The sequence below is a fragment of the Cyprinus carpio genome, chromosome A21, assembly GCF_018340385.1.
Source record: "Cyprinus carpio isolate SPL01 chromosome A21, ASM1834038v1, whole genome shotgun sequence".
Taxonomy (NCBI): Eukaryota; Metazoa; Chordata; class Actinopteri; order Cypriniformes; family Cyprinidae; genus Cyprinus; species Cyprinus carpio.
In genome coordinates, this window is record NC_056592.1 from 9,972,006 (window position 1) to 9,994,111 (window position 22,106).

The 22,106-nt window shown below is 35.6% G+C and overlaps 1 protein-coding gene across 5 annotated transcripts in view; it reads left to right on the forward strand.

Moving 5' to 3' along the window:
- LOC109086166 (ankycorbin-like) overlaps nt 1–22,106 on the forward strand; it is a 51,062-nt gene that overhangs the window by 10,389 nt on the left and 18,567 nt on the right. For 4 of the 5 annotated variants that reach the window (XM_042778915.1, XM_042778916.1, XM_042778917.1 and 1 more), the window contains exon 3: nt 17,978–18,108. In XM_042778915.1, the coding sequence (XP_042634849.1) occupies nt 17,978–18,108 (131 nt within the window). Of the gene's footprint in view, nt 1–10,076; nt 10,209–17,977; nt 18,109–22,106 lie in introns of those variants that run through there. The other variant, XM_042778920.1, reaches the window with a different exon arrangement.

Genomic DNA, 22,106 nt, shown 5'->3' on the forward strand with positions numbered 1-22,106 from the left:
GGATTAAAATGCTGATAAAGTCAAGAAAAGATGAGACATAAACACATGACAGTATGATTTAAATGTAAATAAATAAATAATAATAATAATCGTAAAATAAATAAAACACGTTTATTCTGTGGCACCTAAAAAAATTATTTGGCTCCTAAGTTTTTTTCTTATAGGAGCCAATGGCTCGATTTTTTTTGTTTGGAGCCCTTATATTAAGTAAATATAAATATAATCAAGTATAAACATTACTTAATGTAAGTATAATCAAGGAAATTTGTTTAAAAGTAAACTGGGACTACTGTACTATTATTTATGATATCATTAGATTATTATTCTTATATCGTTACTGCACATCAGCAACTCACCAGAATAATGAACAATCTCAGACACCTTGGTCCACGTATCATTTTTAATTAATTTTTTTATATCCCCGTACGCAAACAGGGACACATTATTACTGCAAACCCGCCACAGCAATAATCAACCTTTTGTTTTGAGAACTAATGTGGTCAGAGCTGCGTTCTCTGTAATCCTCTCAAGCGGTGGACTTCTACGTTCTGATTGGTTGCTGCCCAACCGCGTCATAGCTCATTACCATAAAGTTGCCCTGATTTCAACTCTCCTCGACGCTCTCAATGGCCAAGTCGCACCGCGCCGCTGCTCGACGCCAGCTCACATTGAAAATGAATGGCTCTCGACGCTGGCGGTGTGAACGCACAGTAAGCCCTGTCTGCGTGAGGCGCGCTGCTTCAGGCTCGCACTGTTCTGTAGTTATTAAAAGTTTATTCATTCTGAATGTGTCACGTGTCCATATTGTGTCCATATGTCCCTTTATTAGAGAGAAGAATATGTTCAGCCCCTCCCTCCGAAGCTTCGAATATTCGGTGTTGATGACTATCAAAGCTTCGAAGCTCAAAAAATGGTATTAGGATCAGCCCTAATTTACTCACCCTTGTGTCGTTCCAAACCTGTATGACTTTTTCTTTTGTGAAACATATGAAAAGATAATAATGAAATATTTTGACTGTCACCAAAACTGTATGGTTAGCAAAATTCTTTAAAAAACCTCCCAGCAGATTGGATTTCTCTCATCTGGATCATGTGCACAGCGCTTAATTAGTGTCCTTAACCTGGCCCTTTTCCACATTAACTGCAACCTTCAACATGATGAAACTCTCAGTGAATGAATCCCAAGCTGTCTGAGGAGATAATTTTTACTAATTTTACTCTTCCCATAAAACTTTAGTCAACAAAAAAGGTAGATTAATGGCATTATAATGTTGTTAATGGAATTATGGTTTCATCTTGGGTCAGTGCATCCATTCTGAAAAGAATTAATCCAGTGCTGAGGTTAAAGTGGTTGAGGAGGGAGGCAGGGTCGTCTGGTTAGTAATAAGGCTTGCTGTGTTTTGTGGAATTACCTCATCAGTAAGATATGGCTGCTAGGGGCTTTAGAAACAGGGTCTCTGCCATGTGAGGGTAAAACACACAACCCTTCATTACATTGTATAACCTCAAATGGCAGAGACGAACATCTCCTGTGCAATATTTATTTTGTGGGTTGAATCAGAGTGTATGCTATTTCACAGGGCCTGTTAAAGTATTCGTAGTGAATCCCCAACCCCAAAAGAGTTTTACTTTATTTGCTTGGTTGTAGCAGACTGTCCAGAAGCTAATTCCTTTCTATCCTCTATCGTACACTGACACATTTCACATGTAGAGTCGGTCACTGCTTAATTCAAACCTTAAAGGGAGTGGGTCATGGTCTACTGTAACATTCCCGTAGCCTTTCCAAAAGTTGGTTGCTTTATAAATAGCATCTTCTATTGACAGTGCCAAGTGTGTTTTCATTTCATATCTTTGGTCGTGCCAGCCAAACATTGAAATGATTACTAAAAATAACATCAGTAAACGTGAGCTTTATTTTGACATTTCTGGTAATTGTCTAGTCAAACAACTGACCATCATACCATTTCTGTTTTCAATTTTTAATTGACCAATCAGATGTTTCCAGCTCTCATCCATTTTGCCCAGGGCCAATCAGATAAAGCCCTAGATGACCAATCAGAGTGTATCTGGTTGTAAAGCTGATGAGAATGGGCAGGGATGCAGTGATACAATTTTTTCAGATACTATCGGATCCGATCCAGAAAATTGGCCAATCTAAATATCTGGCCAGGTATAAACTAGGTTAGTGGATAATTAAGCATAAAAACAATCTACTAAATATAGACAACTTCATTTTAATGAAAAATAACAAATGAAAAAATGTATAATAATCTATGACAAAAATTCTATTATAAACTAGGTTAGTGGATAATTTAGCAGTAACATTGTGATGTATGTCAGCCATTGGCGATGGACGATGGAATCGTCTATTGACCCAACCCTAGTTTGAATGCTGAATGGAGGATGACTGACAGCCGCAGCGGAGAGAAGAGTTAACGTCAACTTGAATTGAACTACTTTAATATTCACCTTTACCTCACACTGAATTATGGAGCAGCTTCAGGAAACTTGGAGTTTGACTTTATGGTGTTTTATAATGTGTTTGTGTTTTCGTGGGGCTTAACAATAACACAGAATAGTATAAGCACAATATCGGATTTGGTCGGAATTGATCGGTTCGTCTGACCGATACCCAATCTGGCAGAAAATGCCAGTATCGGAGTTCATACCGTTCCTAAGTATCAGATCAATGCATCCCTAGCAGGTATCCGCACTAGGAAGGTGGTTTCTTTATTAGGCTGGACCCAGCTGCCTGGCTCTTAGAGATTAGCAAATCTAGCCCGAACAACCCCCTCTCCCTTTAACCTCAGCCCTTTTCCCTTCTGGTCTACATATTACATCCTCTGGCCTAATACAGCTATTCCAGACTCCAGTTATCATTTGCCTTGTTTTCCCTGCATGTAGTTGTGGTTTGCTAATGTTGCTGCCCTGATAGTATAAGATGGCTTGTCTGTATCGCCCCAGTGACTAAAGACATTCTGTCAGCTTAAGTTCTGTGAGCCTAGTTAGTTAGGTTTAGTCATGAATCATCTCTGTAACAGTTGTTGATGGTGAAGTGATGACAGGTTTTCCAGGTTGAGAAATTAACTGTCAGGATGAATCAAACAGGTCTGGCTCTCTAAACTGGCTTCAGTCTACTAACTCTAAGTATTATTGTTTTAGGAAGTTCATCCCAGATAAGTCTCTGTGTGTGTGTTGATTTCTTACAACAATGCATAATTTCAGATGTGTTCTTTGTATTTATTGTACGTTATCTTAAGACAGAAGTGTAGACTGTGGGTGTCAATTGGTGGAAATAGCAGGGGTGTTGAATTTAATCCTGCATAATTTGAAGCAACTTCTATATTATACAAAAACTACATCTGTATGTCAGTGGATGTATGTCACGAGTGGGGGTGTATTTGCATGCATTTTATTTTAGGGTATCACTGCAATGGTGAGTGAGCTGTGGATGAGAGCCGTACATGACAGAACACTGTTCTATAATGGAATCTGCGACTGTTGACAACCATGGCAAACATGCAGTAAAGCTATAATGAGTAGCTGTGTCACCACCAGAATTATGTCACTCACAATAATGTAATATTTTTTTATTATTTTCATTTTGGGGCTAATTTCTTAACAAAATAAATGACGTTATACAATGAATTCAATACAATTTGACTTTTTTATCGATTGGCAGCCCTTAAAAAAAGAAAGGTCATTTAGAAAGTTTCATACTTTTGAAGACAAACCTCACTGATCTCTAATCACTAACAATCCAGATTTTCTGAACTTTCAGTCATCATGCCCTCTAAACTTTACTTTCTACAACATCTTCCAACCCTTTGTTTTATCTCTTTTCAGAGGCAAATTATCTCTAGAGTTCCTCCAAGAATTTTGGCAAGGGACGGAATTCAAGTTCAAGGGATTAAAAAGCACATTCTTTCTGAGCGGATGAGTTTGGTGGAATGTGATAATGGATGTGCACAGTTAGGTACAGAAGGTCTATTTTAAGTCTTATTCACTGAACTTCAAAGTCATGTGGTTTTTGATTTTTTTTTTTTTTGAATCCTCCTATCTATTCAGACCAGTGTAAACTACCCCACATTGTGCAATAGTTTAAGCAGTTGCAGATGTAGTTTAATAGAAAAGATGCATTGTTTTTCGCAATAGGTTCATGTGGTTGGCATTAGAAAGTACTGGAAGTCATAACATCACAATTATTTCCCAGAGCTACAGATACTTGCCCCTCGTATGACTTTGGTCTGCTTCAGATTGAAACTGGACAACGTCACAGATAAACATCTACAATAAAAAACACACTTTTCTATAATAGTTACTGGCAAAACACATGCAGTTACTCAAATCTATGAACTTCCATAGTATGCTCACTTCTGAACTTTGTTAAACAAAGGGAGGCATTTGTACAGCATGTAATAAAATTTTCCCACAAAAAGACTCTTTACTCTTTTATGGAAGAGGTGGTTGGTTATATGAGTAGAGTATGCTTTTAGTGAGTTGGGGGTTGGGGACAGTTCAAAAACCAGGTTTTAAGAACATCTCAATATGTGTGAAAACAAGCTTTAGGGAATAACATTGTGGCTTTAACAGCTGTTGTTTATCTGGACAGACCATTTGCATGAATCTGAACCAAGGATTTTCTCTCAGACGTCTCAGTAGTTCTATCTGGATGTCTTTTGTACAGTGACGCACCACAAAGATTTGCATTCAGACCATGCTAATGGTAAAGCCCTGAATGAATATCCAGAGCCTTCCGTTTCAACCCCTCAAGCTCTTCCCTATTCACTTGGGTTTTATCAATATGCCACATGGCTGAAAATCTAATAATGAGATTAAGAGGGAGATTATGTCTTTAGTGTACTTTCACCCTCGTGAACTGGCATCTGGCTGGACAAATATTAAAGCTATTATATTTAATTCACATCATCTTTCAGAGCAAGCAGGTTTAATGTTATTTTGAACTAGGGGGTTTTAAGAAATATATTTTTTTCTACTGTTACCTCTATAGATTTTTTTTAATGGTTTAAGTTACATATTTGATAAATATCATAATATACTAGTATGTTTTTAAATGTGTGTGTGTGTGTGTATATGTATGTATATATATATTAATATATATAGGGATATTTATAGCTTAAAAGTGAATTAAAAATATATATATATAAGTTGCAGATATAGCTTACTAGGGATATTTATAGCTTAAAAGTGAATTAAAAGAGGTCATATAATGCAATTTCAAGTTTTTCTTTCTCTTTGGAGTAGTGTCAGGGCTCGCAAAATTTCAAAATCCCTGGTAGCCCTTTGGCCAGGCATTCTTCAGGTTTTGGTAGCCTAAAATGAATTTAACTAGCCTGAATAAAAAGACATTGGCTGAACTACTGTGGACAAATCAGCATGATCAGCAAAAACTAGTAGCATATTTTGGATGTAACGATTCAATAAACTTATAATGCTATAAAATTCACAATACAGATTACAGCATAAAATTTTCTTACAATTTATTTATATATTTAGTTTTTTTTAACAAAATGACATTTAAGACAAATTATAAATGAAAAGGTGTTCTTTTATAATTTCTCAGACAAAATGCTGCATATTTCTTTGTGAAATTGAAATGTTAAATAATAAAACAAAGCCCAAATCAAATAAAAAATTATACAACTAAAAGAAATCTCTTCATGTAAACAAAGGCTTTGTCTGTGCTCTATTTAAAATCAGAGCCAACCATTTGAAGTACTATCCAAAAAAGATGATAAATACATGTCATTTGGATTGTATAATTTAAAAATATGAAGCAAAAACAGAATGGTCTGATTTTAGCTTTGCGAATGAGATGCAAATTAAAGGCTGCTGCCCCTTTAAGACCGAATGCACAGAACCAATATAATAATGCACAGGAGATTTCTTTCTCCACTGTATACGTTCACTTAAGACATAACCGACTGTTTTTATGAAAATACTTGTAGAGACAATTATTTGGAGCTAATTTTGTGTGTATGTGTTCATTCAGAAACAAGGATACGTGAAAGAGGAATCAATTTTGTGTACGCGCATTGTCTGAAACGCAGCTCTGTGCGCGCTTTGAATGAGTGTGCTCAAGCTCCGAATGCACGTGAATGGTTTTAAACGCTTGAATGTTTAAATTGGCAAGACTTAGAAACAAGTGCAAATGATTGACTATGATCCGTTTCACCTCTACAAGCGAGTGAACAACGTGAATCAATTTAGGAATTTTACATCACTATTCAAGAGACGGGCGAGTTAGTTAGGCTGGTGCGCCTGTGATACTGTTCTGCATTCTGATTAAAAGTTAAGACAGAGTGTCTTTTGTCTGTCGTTCTTCAAACATTACATTAGATTTGTTTTGGTTTAGAAACTGTATTGTTTCATCAGTTAGTCACGTTAGCACTCGGCTAACATATCCACTATTATTGTTTTAAGTGTTTACAGTTTAGCAGCTAAACTTTAGCTGTGGGCACGATTCGCTTAGACAAGTGTTTTTTATGGCATTATTATAAGAACGGATTGGAGCACTATATTATTGTTTTATGTGAAGGTGCTTTGTCAATGGTAGCACTTGCTAACTGACTCTAGGACTCCTCTCTGTGCCAATCACAACAGGCTTGGCCAGCTGAACAATCAGAACATAGTTGACTTATGGAAGGGAGGGGTTTGCTCCGACCTTTATTTGGAACGAATCGTTTCGAAATCATTGGCAAATGACTCTAATATTAAATGTATATTCTGAGAAAATTACAATGTTTAATTAGAAGGTGTTTTTTTTTTTTTATTTATTTATTTATTTTTACTTTAGATGCATTTAAACCTGTTGTAGGGGACTCCAACACAATATTAGGACACTTTAAAATACCATGTGACCAGCTCTTTAAAAGCCCTTTAAAATTAAATATGTACACAGTTTGGATTAAATGAAAAAGTATAGTCAAATTTTTTAATTAGCATGTTTTTATGTTTTGCTTTGGTACTGAAATTGGTACAGACAACCGTGGATTTTCACTGGTATTGGTATCGAATACTGGAATTTTGGTACCGTGACAACACTACTTTGGAGTGTTACAAGCTGTTCCAGCTCGTCCGTGCCCTCCTAAAATGCCTCATTTAAACACGCCCCCACATCTACATCACTGTGTGGGAAGATAATAATAACAACACCAAAAAATTAACCCAAAGAAAAAACACACAACCACAATAATCTCCTTATAATTGTTACTGCTGCTGCCATGTCGTGGAGACACTATGTGTCTCATTGTGAAAATTAAACTACTTTGTTTGGTCTTCCAAAAGAGGACACAACTAGAAATCAGTGAATTTACAGCACTATTCCAAAACAGTTCAGACCAAATCTTTAGATGTGTGCAATGCATTTTACAGAGCAGGACTGTTTCCTGGGAGAACAGCCTACAATGCCGGTGTTCTGACAAATAATGCTGACTCACAGCCTGTAAGTATGTTTTCATATTTAAAGGATTTGCCACTGAGGATTCAAACGCGAATTTTGAGCAGTGTAGAGTAGGGCTGTGCGATTAATCGAAATCGTAATAAAATCACGATTTGAGTGTGCACGATTTCTAAATCGCTTTATAGCACGATTTTCCGCGGCCGCGACCTCCCGCAGTATGCTATCCGATCCAATCAGAATGCAGCACACCTAAGTGGAGCGCGAGAACAAAACAGACTGGGCATATGCCTAACTCCAGGTTCACACACTCTGTCTGTGATGCGTATTTTTTCAGAGCCCATGTTAATGGATCAGAACGTTCACATTGCACACGGTAAAAGATGTGAACAGAAAAGCTTATAAATCGAAAGGTGCAAAAAGAATGAATATCTAGCGCATGAGGATAGAGAGAGTTGTGAGTGAGTGAGAGGAGACATGTTTTAAGTGCTCGCACTCTCTCCGGAGGAGAGCAGCGTGTATCTGAGAACGTGTGTCTGGTTTTGGGACAGAGCAAAGGAAATCTGCTGCGAGCGGAGAGATTCGCGCTCGCGTATTATTTTAATGTGCTTTTGCGTTACAATAACGTGCTCTCGCTGCTGCTTCTGCAACGCATACACGTACTGTATACGCACTGCAGACGGAGTACGTGTGAACATGTATAATGTATAACAAATCTGTTTCAACACCTAAGGCACCGCTACAATAAGCTCTATGACCAATGCATGACAAAAAAAAAACACAAAAAAAAAGCCCTGGACACGGATTTTATTTTATTTATTTATTTTTTGCCATATGTCTAGAGATTTTGTTTGACATCTTTACGTAGTGATTATTTTGACTTATGTCTGTTCTAGAGGCATGTTACAACTTTTTGATAAAGCTCTCATTGGTTTTCTTTTGGAAATATGTTTCAAATTTATACTGAATGCATTTATGACTATAAAGCATGTCTGTGTGTGTGTCAAAATCGTGATTAAAATCGAAATCGCAAAATTTATCAAAAAATCGTGATAGGTTTTTTTTGTCCATATCGCACAGCCCTAGTGTAGAGTAGCGCTTGTTGTTTGTTGTTTCTCCGATCACAAATGCAGACATGGTTTTATGTTTACACGGCGCGATGCAACGTCAGGGGTAGAAAGACAGTATAAGTCATTTTAATCAGTAATTATGTCCCCACTGGATGCTACAACTGCCTCGTTTGTAATGGCTTGTATTGGTTTTGTCTCATTGCACCGGGACACGGAATCACAGTATGGTAAGGGGCGTAAGATTTCCGTTACACGCTTGAGGTATTCGGCCAATCAGAATGCGCTGGATACGCGCCAATCAGAGCACAACTCGCTTTTTAGAACGATGAGCTTTGTGAAAATCGTCACGTTTCAGAAAGGCGGGCATAGAGGAGAAACAATAATGTATGTGGAAAATAATGTGTTTTTTGAACCTTAAACCGCATAAACACATTTTATTACACCAAATACACAAAATAATGTAACATCATATGACCCCTTTAAGTGAAAAACAAATGTTCAATTTGTATTTATTGTTCAGATTGTATTTATTGTTAATAAATCGTGTTTTTTTTATTGATTAATTTAAGTGGCTTAATCTTTAAAATATCATTTGATAACCAATATTCTATCAGTATCCAATACTAGAGGTGGACCAATATATCTGTTTTGCCGATTAATCGGCAACGATAGTTGATTGCTGGAACTATCGGCAAAAAACCACTGATATTGATATGCTGATAGTTTTTTTTTTTTTCGGATTGCATCTATTGCTGGAGCGGCTGAGAAGCACTGCTGTCATCATACAGTATGAAAGCGAGAGCGGCCTCTAGAGGCAGAATCACTGACAGCACGTGCTGTTTGTTATGACACGTGACACTGCGCGCTGCACAAAGCAGGACATTTCAAATGCGGATTTAAAAACCGACAACGAAATTGTGTGTATACAGTATACTACAGTGCAGGTTTTCATAACATTATAAAGTATGTGCTGTTGTGGTAGGCCAGTTTCAAATTGCATATTTGGCTCACTGCCTTTATCTTGTCCTCACTCAATTTAAAGTGCTCCCACGCATTTCCATTAAAGAATCATATCAACTTGTAGAAAATGGGCATCCGATGACCCTTTGAAAAAAAAACAACTTTGTATTGACCCCAAACTTTTGAATGACAGTAAGCTGTGCACCCATAGACCTTTTTGGTATCTGGGTGTAGGCCAAAGTGTGAAAGCCTAGGATAAGTGCAAAAGTTCAACAAAGTGCAATAAACAGCGTCAAAGAGGAGAGCGATGGGAAATTGACACATTTGCTGCATGCACTTTCAACTTTTTATTTTACTTCAAGCATATGTGGACATTGAAGCTTTTTTTGTATCATGTGATTATCTATCATGTAATAATAATAATAATATGATAGAGTGATTCTGAGGCTTAAACATTCTCGCACAGGAATGTGCTTTTCTGAGCATTCACCATGCTGCTCTGAGCTTATCATCTTGGGAATCCAAGAAAGAGAAACGGTCCAAATGTTAGCAATGTGAGTGTAATCGTTCAAACGGAGAACACGGCTAGTGCCAGGCTTGAACAGAGACATGTGTGATAAGAGGTCATAGTACAGTCTGTTCTCAAGGTGATCGGCTGCTGGTTTCATATTTGAGAAGTCATTAGTTTGAAAGCCAACGGCTGGTTCACATGGCCTGACGTGATATGTGACAATTTGATCCAGATGGCTTATGTACAGGTACAGGCAGTATGAATCCATTGTTATGCTTCTTTTGCATGAAAAGTCTCATATTAGATTTAGCATTAGGGCCTAGTGAACTGAAAATACTTAGCATGACATGTCAAGTACAAGGGTCACAACTTGGCAACACACCCACATTGTTTTGCCGGTGGGCAAGGAAGTAAAATGATCTACCATTTATTTTACTGACAGGAGGTATATTAGTGTATGAGCACTAAAAGACCGGGAGATTATAAATTGTGCTAGAGACATATTCCTAATGTTCATTGATTCTTAACTTCTAAATAATGAAATTTCCATGTTCTTTCCTACTTTGTTAACTGCATATGTTTATGAGCAGATAACACAAATTCAACTTGAAAACCATTTGATCTAAACCACCTGTCTTGCCTCTGGTTTTAAATATTAAATGGCTGAAATGGACCTTTGTCAGATAAAAGTTAAATGCTTACACTTAGCGATAGGTGGAGGTTATGTTTGTGCCATATGTCCCTGTTCTCCAGTGGTTATTTAGTCCCAGCAGGCCCTTTTGAGATAATATTAATTGTTTCCTGTTTTTGCAAAGGCCCACCATGACACAAAAAAAATAAATAACAAGATCTCCAGGCTGTTGCTAGTTGTTTAAAGTTTCTTTTGGAAGTTTATGTAGATTTTCACATCTTTTTATTGCCTAAGTAGGGCCCTATGAAATCAGTTTTATTTTTTTCCAAATTCCATTTTTTCCATTCCATTTTGGATTCTTTTTTTTTTTCCTCAACTCCTTTTTTTAATAGTTAAATTAAAGTGTATTAATCAAAAACCATGTATAATTATTTAAAATCATGAAACTAATACATTTTCACCTCAGTTTATTAAAAGTTTAACAAAAATTACATTTAGGGCCCTATGAAATGTTTTATTTTTTCTTACCACATTTTTTTATTGTTACCAAATTCTGTTTTAGCATGTCAGATTATTTGAATGCATAAACAACTTAATTTATTCATTTTTTTCTTAAAGCAGCCTTAAGATTTTTTCCCCTCAGAAATTCTGTTGTGTATTAAAACTTTTCTGGTTATCAATTGAAGGCATAAAATATCAATTAAATTTATCTTTTAATTATTGAACATTAAGCAAACTTTTATTTTTTGGCAAACAAAGGGGATTTACTATAAAAAATTAAAACTGAAGAAGAAATGTTGTGTAATTAATCATTAAAAAATAATGTTTGTTTCATTTTAGTAGTAGTAGGCTATGTACATTCTACTGCAAAATAGACTTCAAATCAAACCAGACATTTATTTTGACGGGTTGCCATGAATACCTTTACAGTTCTGTGTATGTGATATGACGCTAGTTTTACTCAGATCAAACGGTCAATAGTTCACGAAGTGAATCTCAGAGCAGTTCTGGAGATGTTGTTTATGTGTTTACGTCCTCGTTTAGAGAGACAGCAGACGCTGAAATCACCGTGAGCATCACGCGTGCTTCAGAATGTGTGTTATAAACGAAACCGTGCATCTGCGCCATTCATTAACAGAAACACGCAGAACATGCAGGATTCATATTTAAATTGACTTTTGCAGCTTAATATTTACAGATACTAGTCTATATAGTAATTTGATTACCTACTACTCGATTACCTACTGCTATACTACATACCTACTTATTATTAATACATTTAAAATTTGACAAATTCTGTGATATTCCGTGTTAAACTGTGAATTCCGTTTTTATGACTGGATTCCGCGATTCCGTCCGCGTTTTCATCATCGCAGAAATCATAGGGCCCTACTAAACAGTCTAAAGTCTGTTCGTTCATTACCACTTAACAGTGGATTAAAAGCTTATTATCATATCAGTTTTGGCAATGGACTGACAGTGATGTTCTGTGCAGTCCTTTGCAAGACGAGTATAATGTCAGTCATGTAATCTTATATCCTTGCTCGTATTTTTATTTTAAATAGAATGCATCCTGTTCAAGCATTAGATTTTATTTATTTTTGTGCACCATTCCTCTATGTCTCCAGAAGCTGTTTTGTTTTCAGATTAAGGATATTAATCCAAAACTTGCAATTCATGTAGCGTTTATATAGAACACCTCAGTAGGAAAGATTCTCATAGAAATATCATTGCCATACATAGCAGATTATATATTCAGCTGCTATTTTAACATTGTCTTGTGCTTCTTTTAAATTAATATTTTAACCTCATTTAAAAAAAAAAAACTTTTATAATGAAAAAAGACAAACAATTTTGAAAGCAGATTTGATCTAGTAGTAGGCTACTTGTGTTCTAATAGTATAGGGTCAATGGCTTGATGTTAGGGCTGCACAATTAATCAAATTTTTAAGCGCGATTACAATCACTGATGCCACAATTACAAGTCCAATGATGGGGTTGTAAATTGTGTAATTAGGATTGTGTTTGTTGTATTGTTCTCTGTTTTTATGTTGTTGTTGTTTGTATGTCTTTCTGCAAAACTAATTGCCCCCTGGGGGAAATGAATATAGTTGAATTAAAGTTATAATTGTAATTAATAATCACAATTAAAATTTCAGAGGAATAATCGACAATTACAGTTAGGGTTGGGCCGATAGACAATGCCATCGTCCATCGCCGATGGCTGATAGACATCACGATGTTGCTCCAGCAGTTTGTCAGTGGTACTGAGGATCTGCAAATCATTCGCCATCATGCTCAGTCATCTCTCCTTACACAGTGTCTACACCGGACGCAAAAGTTGTTGTGTGGGGCCATGCCGCATCAGCTTAAGACTGTCTACACTGGACGCGACAAAGTGACTGTTGAAAATCATTTGAAATCTGTGTCAGGACATCATAAATAGAACGTGGCAGCAGTTTACTGTCAGGGATTTGTGGTGTCATGCCGCGCGGCATCCAGTGTAGACAGCATCACTGATTATAATGAGTTCTATTGACTGTTCTATATATAATGAATCTCTATTATAGATCAGTGGTTCTATAGTATTTTGTCGAGCCACTTGCATCCGGTGTATACATGGTGGACTTGGATTTAGTTTGTCAGTTTCATCTGTTTCTTCATGTAATCACAGACAGATTCGATGATGGTGAGATCAGATCTCCATGTGGAGCACCGGCTGTTGTCAGACTGCTTGTGCATTCAAAAATTTCACTAGATTATTATTAAAATTAATGGCAAAATTAATGTTTGGAAATGTAAACTGATATTTTCTACTGACACACTACAGCAAAGGACAGAAATAACTGGCCGAACACCATTCTTTGGGGTGAAAATACTAACGTGCCTAAGACTTTTGCACAGTACTGTACTTTCTTTTCAACAAGTACCTAACAAAAAAAAATAATAATCCTTTTTTCCCCAAAAATGTAAGGGAATATTATTATGATGCTGTTTTTCCCCAAAATGTAAGGGAATACTATAGACCCATATTGATTTTCTCAGCATATCTGTTTTGAAATGTAGTATCAGGGAACACCAGGAGGCTAATTCAAACAGTCAACTTAAAATAACAAACTGTTTCTTTTACAAATGATCTTCATTTTGTTTCATGAGTCAACTTTAAATAGCATCAGCTGATTGCAGATAGTAGGCCAAAGTCCCAAAAAACAGCTCCCAAAAATAGTGATGGGTTTACTGTGGCTCGTGTAATGCTACACTGCATTTTAAAAATAGTGACAGATTTAAGCAGTGGCCTCTGCGTTTCGCTGGCTGACCTCAGCGATCTGCTTTTAGCTTACTGCCTAGACTACATTTAGAGCAATTGCATTCCGGTTCATTCTGAACTCTTCAAGTTTTTAGTATCTGCGGACTTCTCCAAATGATTTCCTGCATTGATAACTTCAAAGGGGGTCTTCAAACAGTTGGTCTGATTTACTATATTCAACATTAGGCATTGTTTCACTGTTATGCACAGCTACAAAGACTAGATTTGTCTGCATTTGAATCTCAGCTGTGAATAAGCCCTTGTTAGGAAACAGTTTCATCCCTTCCTGTGGTGCCTAAGAGGTTTCAGAAGAACTGGAAGGAAATAATGTGATTCATGCTACAGGCATTTCATTCCTTTTGAGATGCATGTAAATTATAGGTAAATTCAGGTGACTTCATCCGTTGTTTCATATGATTGCTTTCCTTTTCACCTCACTGATTTTGATGGAAATTGTTTCTATGGACCCACAAGTGTCAATAGCAGTCAGTCTTCACATTTACAAAGGGCTGTTATGCAATACCACAATGCAATGATACAGTATATGAGTAGGCCTAATTGCAGTGCAGGGTTTGAAATATTTGTGGTGGTAGCTGGGTGGAAAACCCACAGCACAAGAATGGTCTACTATCAATACAAATAATGTGATTTTTATTTATTGAAATTCATTCATTACATAGGATGCTATTACATTTAATTACATACTCATATTATGCATTATTATGCATTGCAAATTATGCAAAATTACAGCATAGTTTTCCATGCTTTGTCATATAGCGTCTCTCTCAGTGAATGGGACACAGATTTTACTGATACTACTAAAATCTATATATTGAATAATAAATGTATTTTCTTTGTAAGCATTCCAGACAGAAACAACAATAGTTTACTATGAATTAAATGGAAATTCAATTTATTGTGTAACCAAAATGCCAATAATGCCCAGAACAACGAGAGAAACAAACAAACAAAAAAAAAAACACTTAACTTATGACTTTTAAAGGATTAGTTCACTTTCAAATGAAAATTTCCTGATAATTTACTCACCCCCATGTCATCCAAGATGTTTATGTCTTTCTTTCTTCAGTCGAAAAGAAATTAAGGTTTTTGATAAAAACATTCCAGGATTATTCTCCTTATAGTGGACTTCAACGGCTACCAAACGGTTGAAGGTCAAAATTACAGTTTCAGTGCAGCTTCAAAGGGCTCTACACGATACAAGACAAGGAATAAGTGTCTTATCTAGCGAAACGAGCCATCATTTTCTAAAAAAATAAATAAATAAATAAAAACATTGTCATAATTCATCAACTTGAGTTCATAAGCAATCGCTTGGCATAAATGTGCGCTATTCATTGACTGAGAATCGCTTTAAAGCAGTCTGAAGTGCTCGCTCATCAGTGCCACCTTGTGATACTGCAACCAACACTCTTTTTTTTCTTTTCTTTTTTTAATGAATCACAGCCTTTTGAAGTTTAATAATCAATAGCATGTCACGATTTATGATTTTCCATCCCCAAAATACAATATAACAAGATGTTTGTTTTACTATTTCATGCATTGCAGATTTTTTATGACATTTAAATTTAAGAAAACTCACCCAGAGGGATTTTGCTTTATTCGCATGCTCCTAAATATATTTTACAGTTCGCACACATCTATTTTTATTCGCAAATGATCCTGAAGCACCCGCACTTGTCTCTGCAGCGCACGTGCGAATGTCAGCGGGAGGAAACAGTTCTCGAGCACACAGAACGAGCAGATACAAAACGTGTAGTTAATCGACCGCGGATGGTTTCATTATTTTGGACGGATAAATTAAAAAAATACATAAAAATATTATTATAAGTGGAATATGTATAATAAATGCATAATAAATAATAATCTATATTATTGTATAGAAAATAATAAAAGCAAAAATGTTTCACAAAGTATATTTGGGCGGCCGTTAATATAGGTGACCCACCCATGTAAAGTCTGTGTGTGGGGAAACACTGAATTGTGGTTGTTAACTTACAGCTAGGGCAGGGCGATATATATATATAAAAAAATAAAAAAAAAAACATGATTTAAAATGTTGATATTCGATATATATCTCGATATGTTTGCATTTGCATTTAAATAAAAAAAAAAAACATGATTTTCTTTTGCCCCATTAAAAAAAATTTTTTTTTTTAGAATGAACAGCTAATTTAAGCAGTTAAAAAGAATCTTCACCAAGTGATCACTTACTCTTTTTTTATTAAGTGAACACATGTAGGCCTATATGTAACTGAAGTAGTGCAAAACAATTACAGAAAGTGCATTCTGTCAACTTTTTTTAGTGCATGCAATTCACAATTTAAACTATGCAACTGGGGGAAATAATTAAACTGGGATAAGTGTTTTTTATTTAACTTTTTTCACAAGTTTTTTAGCTAATAACAAAAGTCTGTCAACTGTCTGCGGTTTTAAGAGAAGCTCTGTGGCTTGAAACTATGTTCCCACTGACACTAAAAACCCTCTTAGATAGAGGTATAGCTATATATATATATATATATATGTATATATATATATAAATAATACCAAAGACTTATATATATATATATATGATATTGGTAAATATAATAGTGAAATATAATATATAATCCAAATATAGCCTAATGTTTCTCTACCAAAGACTTTAAGTGCACTCTCTCTGTCTATCATTATGAAAAGTGGGAAATATAACAGACTGAAACGCTTTCCTAATAGTAAATCCAAATGGGTGTTTTTAATCATCGCCTATGAGGACGTCTCTATTCAAACATCAGCGGTCGAGTAAGTGCATTTATTCAGCAATCACAATTGCAAATATCTCGATATGTTTGCATTTGCATTTAAATAAAAAAAAAAAAAAACCTTGATTTTCATTAGATCGCTAAACTCCAGCTTTGTTAGTGTTTTCAAATCATCGTCGGCATGACAGAACACAGACTCTCTCAACAAATCTCTAAACACAACCCTAAACACCATCTTCAAAACATCTTCCAAATCACCTCCGCAATGAGGAGTGAGCACATGCGCATGGTTGCCAGATTGCTTAAAATAAGCAAACCCTGGGCAGAAATACTTTTTGGACGTAGAAAATGTATATGTCTTTAAACAGCGAAAGCTCTGATTCACAGCAATTTTCAACTCTTGTTATCTGGCAACGACGCTCATGAAAAACTCCAGCGTTAGTTTTCAAATCATTGTCGGCGTGCTTGCGCAATGAGCAGTCCGCAGTTACATGTTGCCTTTTTTATTTTCAAATTTTTGGACGTTCGGCGCATTCTTTTGGGAAATATATGCTTGAATTTGAAATATTCAATATTCACAATATTTTCAAATTTTACATGGTCGTCAAAATTATTCCAATATTATCGCTAATATTCAATATATCGCCCAGCCCTACTTACTTAGTTAATCACATTTGATTGTCATGTGCATCTCGTCAGTTAAGCCCGTCCCGTGATTAGTAGTAAATAGCTATCACCTGCTTTCAGATTGAGGGGCATTCACTACACAGAGCTGTAGTTCACTGACAAGCAAGGCGATATCGCGTTCATAAATCGCATGCGATAAATAGCACAGCCCTACCCATACCCCTTGTTTCTGGGCTGAAGAAATCACTTTATGGGAACTCTTACAAAACCACCCATTTTTGTTTGTTACTGTAAGTCCCTTGTTACTGCAATCGTTCAAGTCTTTATCAGATAAGCTAGACACAGTGTGGCCCAAAGTCTGAGGCCACCAGTGAAATTCTTACATTTTTGGTAGTTTTGACATTAAATTTTTTTTTTCATTACAAAATATTAGAACTGGGTTTACAATTTTTTGATGAAAAAAGAATGAAATTTCAATCACAAGGTTGATCTTTTAGTCTGTGATGTTTTCTGAACAAAACTTCACTAAACATTATTTGTAATATGCCACTCTCATCTAATAATTGCAGTGAGCTTTGTGCTTTGTTACTTGTGGAATATAAAATCATATATTGTCAAAAGCTGATATTGCAGTCCTTCATCTATGAATTGTGTGCATGTTTTTAAATGTTTTATCCATTTTTCTTCTCTAGGCCCATGAATGGAACAAGAATGATGAGCGTCTCCTCAGTGCAGTAGAGCATGGAGAAGCAGATAAAGTCATCTCCCTCCTGTCGAAGAAAGGAGCCTGTCCCACCAAGCATGACAGCGAGGGCAAGTCTGCGTGAGTACTGGAACTGATATTGCTCTCATTCTTATTTGATTTAGACATTGACTGCTCTAATTGTGGCTTCAGCAGTGTTTTGAGAGAATTTCTAGATTTGTATAAATAAATTTGTATGAGTGTTTACAACTGAGGGAGAGATGTGAGTTGTGCTTTTTTGCATCCGTTCATCAGAGTGTTTATTTAGCTGTAGAAATTATAATTTAAACCCCAGTCAAACAAAGTTAGTCCTTCATTCACCCCATCAGCATTTTCTTACATTGCATTTACATCAGCCTTCATTTTCCCTTATTTACCGTAACAGACACACAGGTGTTCAGAAGTGAATGCTCGATTTGTTTATGCAAGTCATCCAGTTTTAAAATCATGCATGACACACATTTGAAACAACAAAGCATTAAACACTTGAAGTCCTGTAAAAATGAGATCAGAGCTTAGTTTTTCTGATTTTTTTCACTTAGCAACTTTTTGTCGTTTTGCTTCAAAGTCATAGGAAGGACACTTAAATATATGTTAGACTATTAAAGAAGTTTGAATGCTTTGTTTCTTTGTTTTGGCAGAGATTAATAGGATTCTTTTTTGTTTATTGGAGTCTCAACCTGAGTAATTTCATGCTTGTGTCTATATTTTTGGTGAAAAATATACGTTTTGTAATGATGTGGACAGATTTATTGTGTTTGTGAGAATAATAGGAAATCTAAATCCACCACAAAGGAATTTGTTCTCCACATTTTTAGAGTCTGACATCACAAGTTCAACATTAAATATTCTTAATGCAAGACACTTTTTTTAAGTTTTAGTTTTCTTATGCAGAGCTCAGTACTGTGCGTTACTATCTGGTTGCTAGGGCATTGATAGAGTGTTCTGAGTGACTTCATAAATATAGAGACCAGAGGCTTAAATATAAATTCACAACAAAAACACTCATATGTATAGAATCATATTGTGATGAAAATGTGCACAGTGATTTTAACCACAATATTAGCGTGATTTTTCTAGTCTGTAAGACTGTCTGATGTAATGCATGAGAAGAAAACTCTCATGTTATATGGAATAAAATGTAGGCTAATTATTAACATACCTTAAAAACATCAATTATAAAGAAAGAATTAGCAACATTCCTACGAACAGCACAGCAGAGGTGAATGAGTTACAGTGAATGCAGAGAGAAGAGCTTGCTCTCTTCACTCTGTAAGTAATGAACTCAGACACTGCTGACCTGAATGAGTCTCCAGTGTCCTGCGTTACGATTGCTCGAGCCGAAGCGCTCTCATAGGCTCACAATAAATCCTTATCTGCCCGTTTGAGGAGTTCATTGTGTTCGAGTGCTTGCGCTCCAGAGGGTTCACGAGCCAGAGAATGACACTTGCAGAATTTCCAAACCATCACAGTCGCCATGGAGATATAATTTCCTGATAATTAAGAGTCGGACACAAGACCCTGTGCGATTTGGTAATCATATGCTCATGTTATTTACCTTGAAAAGGACTGTGAGAGAGCTCTTGATCATATTTATTACAAAAACACGAAACAAATGCTGTTACCACTACTTTTCAGGGTTAAAAGAAACAGAATCTCCTCTCTACCTTGTGGAGAATGCAGAGTGACTGAACATTTAATTGACTTGAACATTTAATTGAATCTAACACTACATCTATTATCAATGTCCTAACAAAACTTTTCTCTTTTGTGCGGACATTTTGGCCACCTGAGCAAAAACATTCTTTATACCAGACCTGTACAGCACGCACACAAAAAAGTGTGTAACTTTTAACTTTAATGTGCTATTTATATTTGATTTGACCATTGTTGTAACCAAATAATTCACATTTTAGATTATCTGAGTTGTGCTGTTACCAAAAAATTCTATTAAAAACCCATTTTTAAAAGAATTTCACACAGAACAGTTCAATTCTTTATAATACTATAACAGGGGTCGGCATCCTTTTCTTCATGACGTCTCATTTTAAATTTTTCTGGTTAACCACTGTGCCAACACCCCCACCCCTCCCTTAATGCATTCTACATCTTTTTAAATTTATACGCGGGCATATTTGATTTTCATGCAAATAGTTTTTTTGAGGATTTTTTTCATAATTTTTTTTTATAAGTGACCGTTTGTGTGTGTGTGTGTGTGTGTGTGTGGCATTTCTTTAAAAATAAGCATTTCTTTAAAAATAATTTCTTCAATGTATTAAAACCGTTCAGTTTAATCACCGTTCTATATTAATGCGCTGCTTTAATTGATGTGCACGCCCACACACACATCACACACACATCATATGCAAAAAATAACACTCAGAAAAAAATAAAATTCACAGCACTGCCATGCAACTTTTATTAATCGATTCTTATCGATTCTTTATTATATTTCTAGCCTTTTTTAAGAACTAAAGTAGCTATTTGTAGAGAGAGACACAGAACAGTGAATTTACACATCCCTCTCTCTCTCTCGAGCTCTTCTCTCAGATGGATCGTCTAAAAGTGGCCATATTTGAGAAAAAATGAGTGTTTTGCATCACTGGATATATGTTGGTCATTTAACATTTCTATCATAAAACGTTTGTTACCTTATATTAAATTATTTGCAGCTTCATCTTACCTCGCTCTCTTTAACGTTAAATTTACGCTTCACGCTCTGCTTCTATGAACAGTTAACCCTGCCTACTTTGATTTGATTGGCCATCTCAGTCATTATGACATTGACGAGTGCTCTTAGACCGCTGAGGCTATGATCTGAAGCGCCTAGTATGTGCAGCGGTTGCGCGCGCATCCGTAGACTAGTGCAAGTTAATTCTCACACTTTAATAGTATTTATAGCTCCTAACAGGCTGTGTGACTATGAGAAGTTATCACCTCAAAATGAACAGTATGCAATTCTCTCATGCTAGCGATTATCCCTCACCCCCCCAATGTTGCCAACCCCGCCGTGGGTTGCCGACCCCTGTACTATGTATTATATTATATAATATATATTATATAATATGAAAAAATTAAGCAGATTATCTTAATAAAATAATATAAAAACAAACTGAAGCATTTAAACAAACAAACATTTAAACTCAAAAAAAAAAAAATAAAAAAAAAAAAAAAAAAAAAAAAAAAATAAAAAAAGTTAATGTGAATTCTTATATAGTTTTATAAAACATCCAAAGTACTCGAGTCTGCACACAACTACACTTGTGTGTGACTGAAAATGTATCAGGGTTTTGTTACTGTTCTGTGTTCATCATCCGCTATTTCCACCTGTAAACCACATTCACCAATTCTAACTCAATAGCGACACTAACTCTGTAGTGGTTTGCCCAAACATTGCAATTATCGGCATATTATTTCTTCGTTGCGGCATAAAAAGTGTGCATCCATGAATACAACTAATATTGTCAATGCATGCAAGTAGCCTAGATGGAACATTGGTGATTAGGACTCATAATGTTAAAACTTTACCAAGTTTTCTTTTTTAAAAGTTCACTCAAAAAAATGTAAATTCTGTCCACATTTTTTCACCCACATATTTTTTCAAACCTGTATGACCTTCTGTGGAACATAAAAGAAGAGTTTGAGAAATATCCTTTTCCTATACAATACAAGTAAGTGGAAACCAAAAAGTTTGGTTGCCAACATTCTTTGTGTTCCAATGTTGTTTCAAAAAAAAAAAAAAAAAAATGAAATGATAACTATCCTTTTATATGTTGTTTCAGACAAATTTAAAAGCACCAATGATTAAATTTTTTTAATTCTTCCAAAAATAGGGTAGTTTTTCCTGGACTGACCTTTAATAACATTAGAGTGATGTGTATTATTCTTAAATTGCCATATTTGAATGTTTAAAGTTCTTGGTTTGTTCATTTAAAGGTCAGACCCATGCTGTCATGAGTGACATAATTATCAAGGTCATTTTCAGGACATTTTGTGTAGCTTTAGTTTTGTTCCTGCCCAAAAGAGAGATCCCAGTGCATCTTGATCCTTATCTTCCAGATAGGTTGTAATCAATTTCT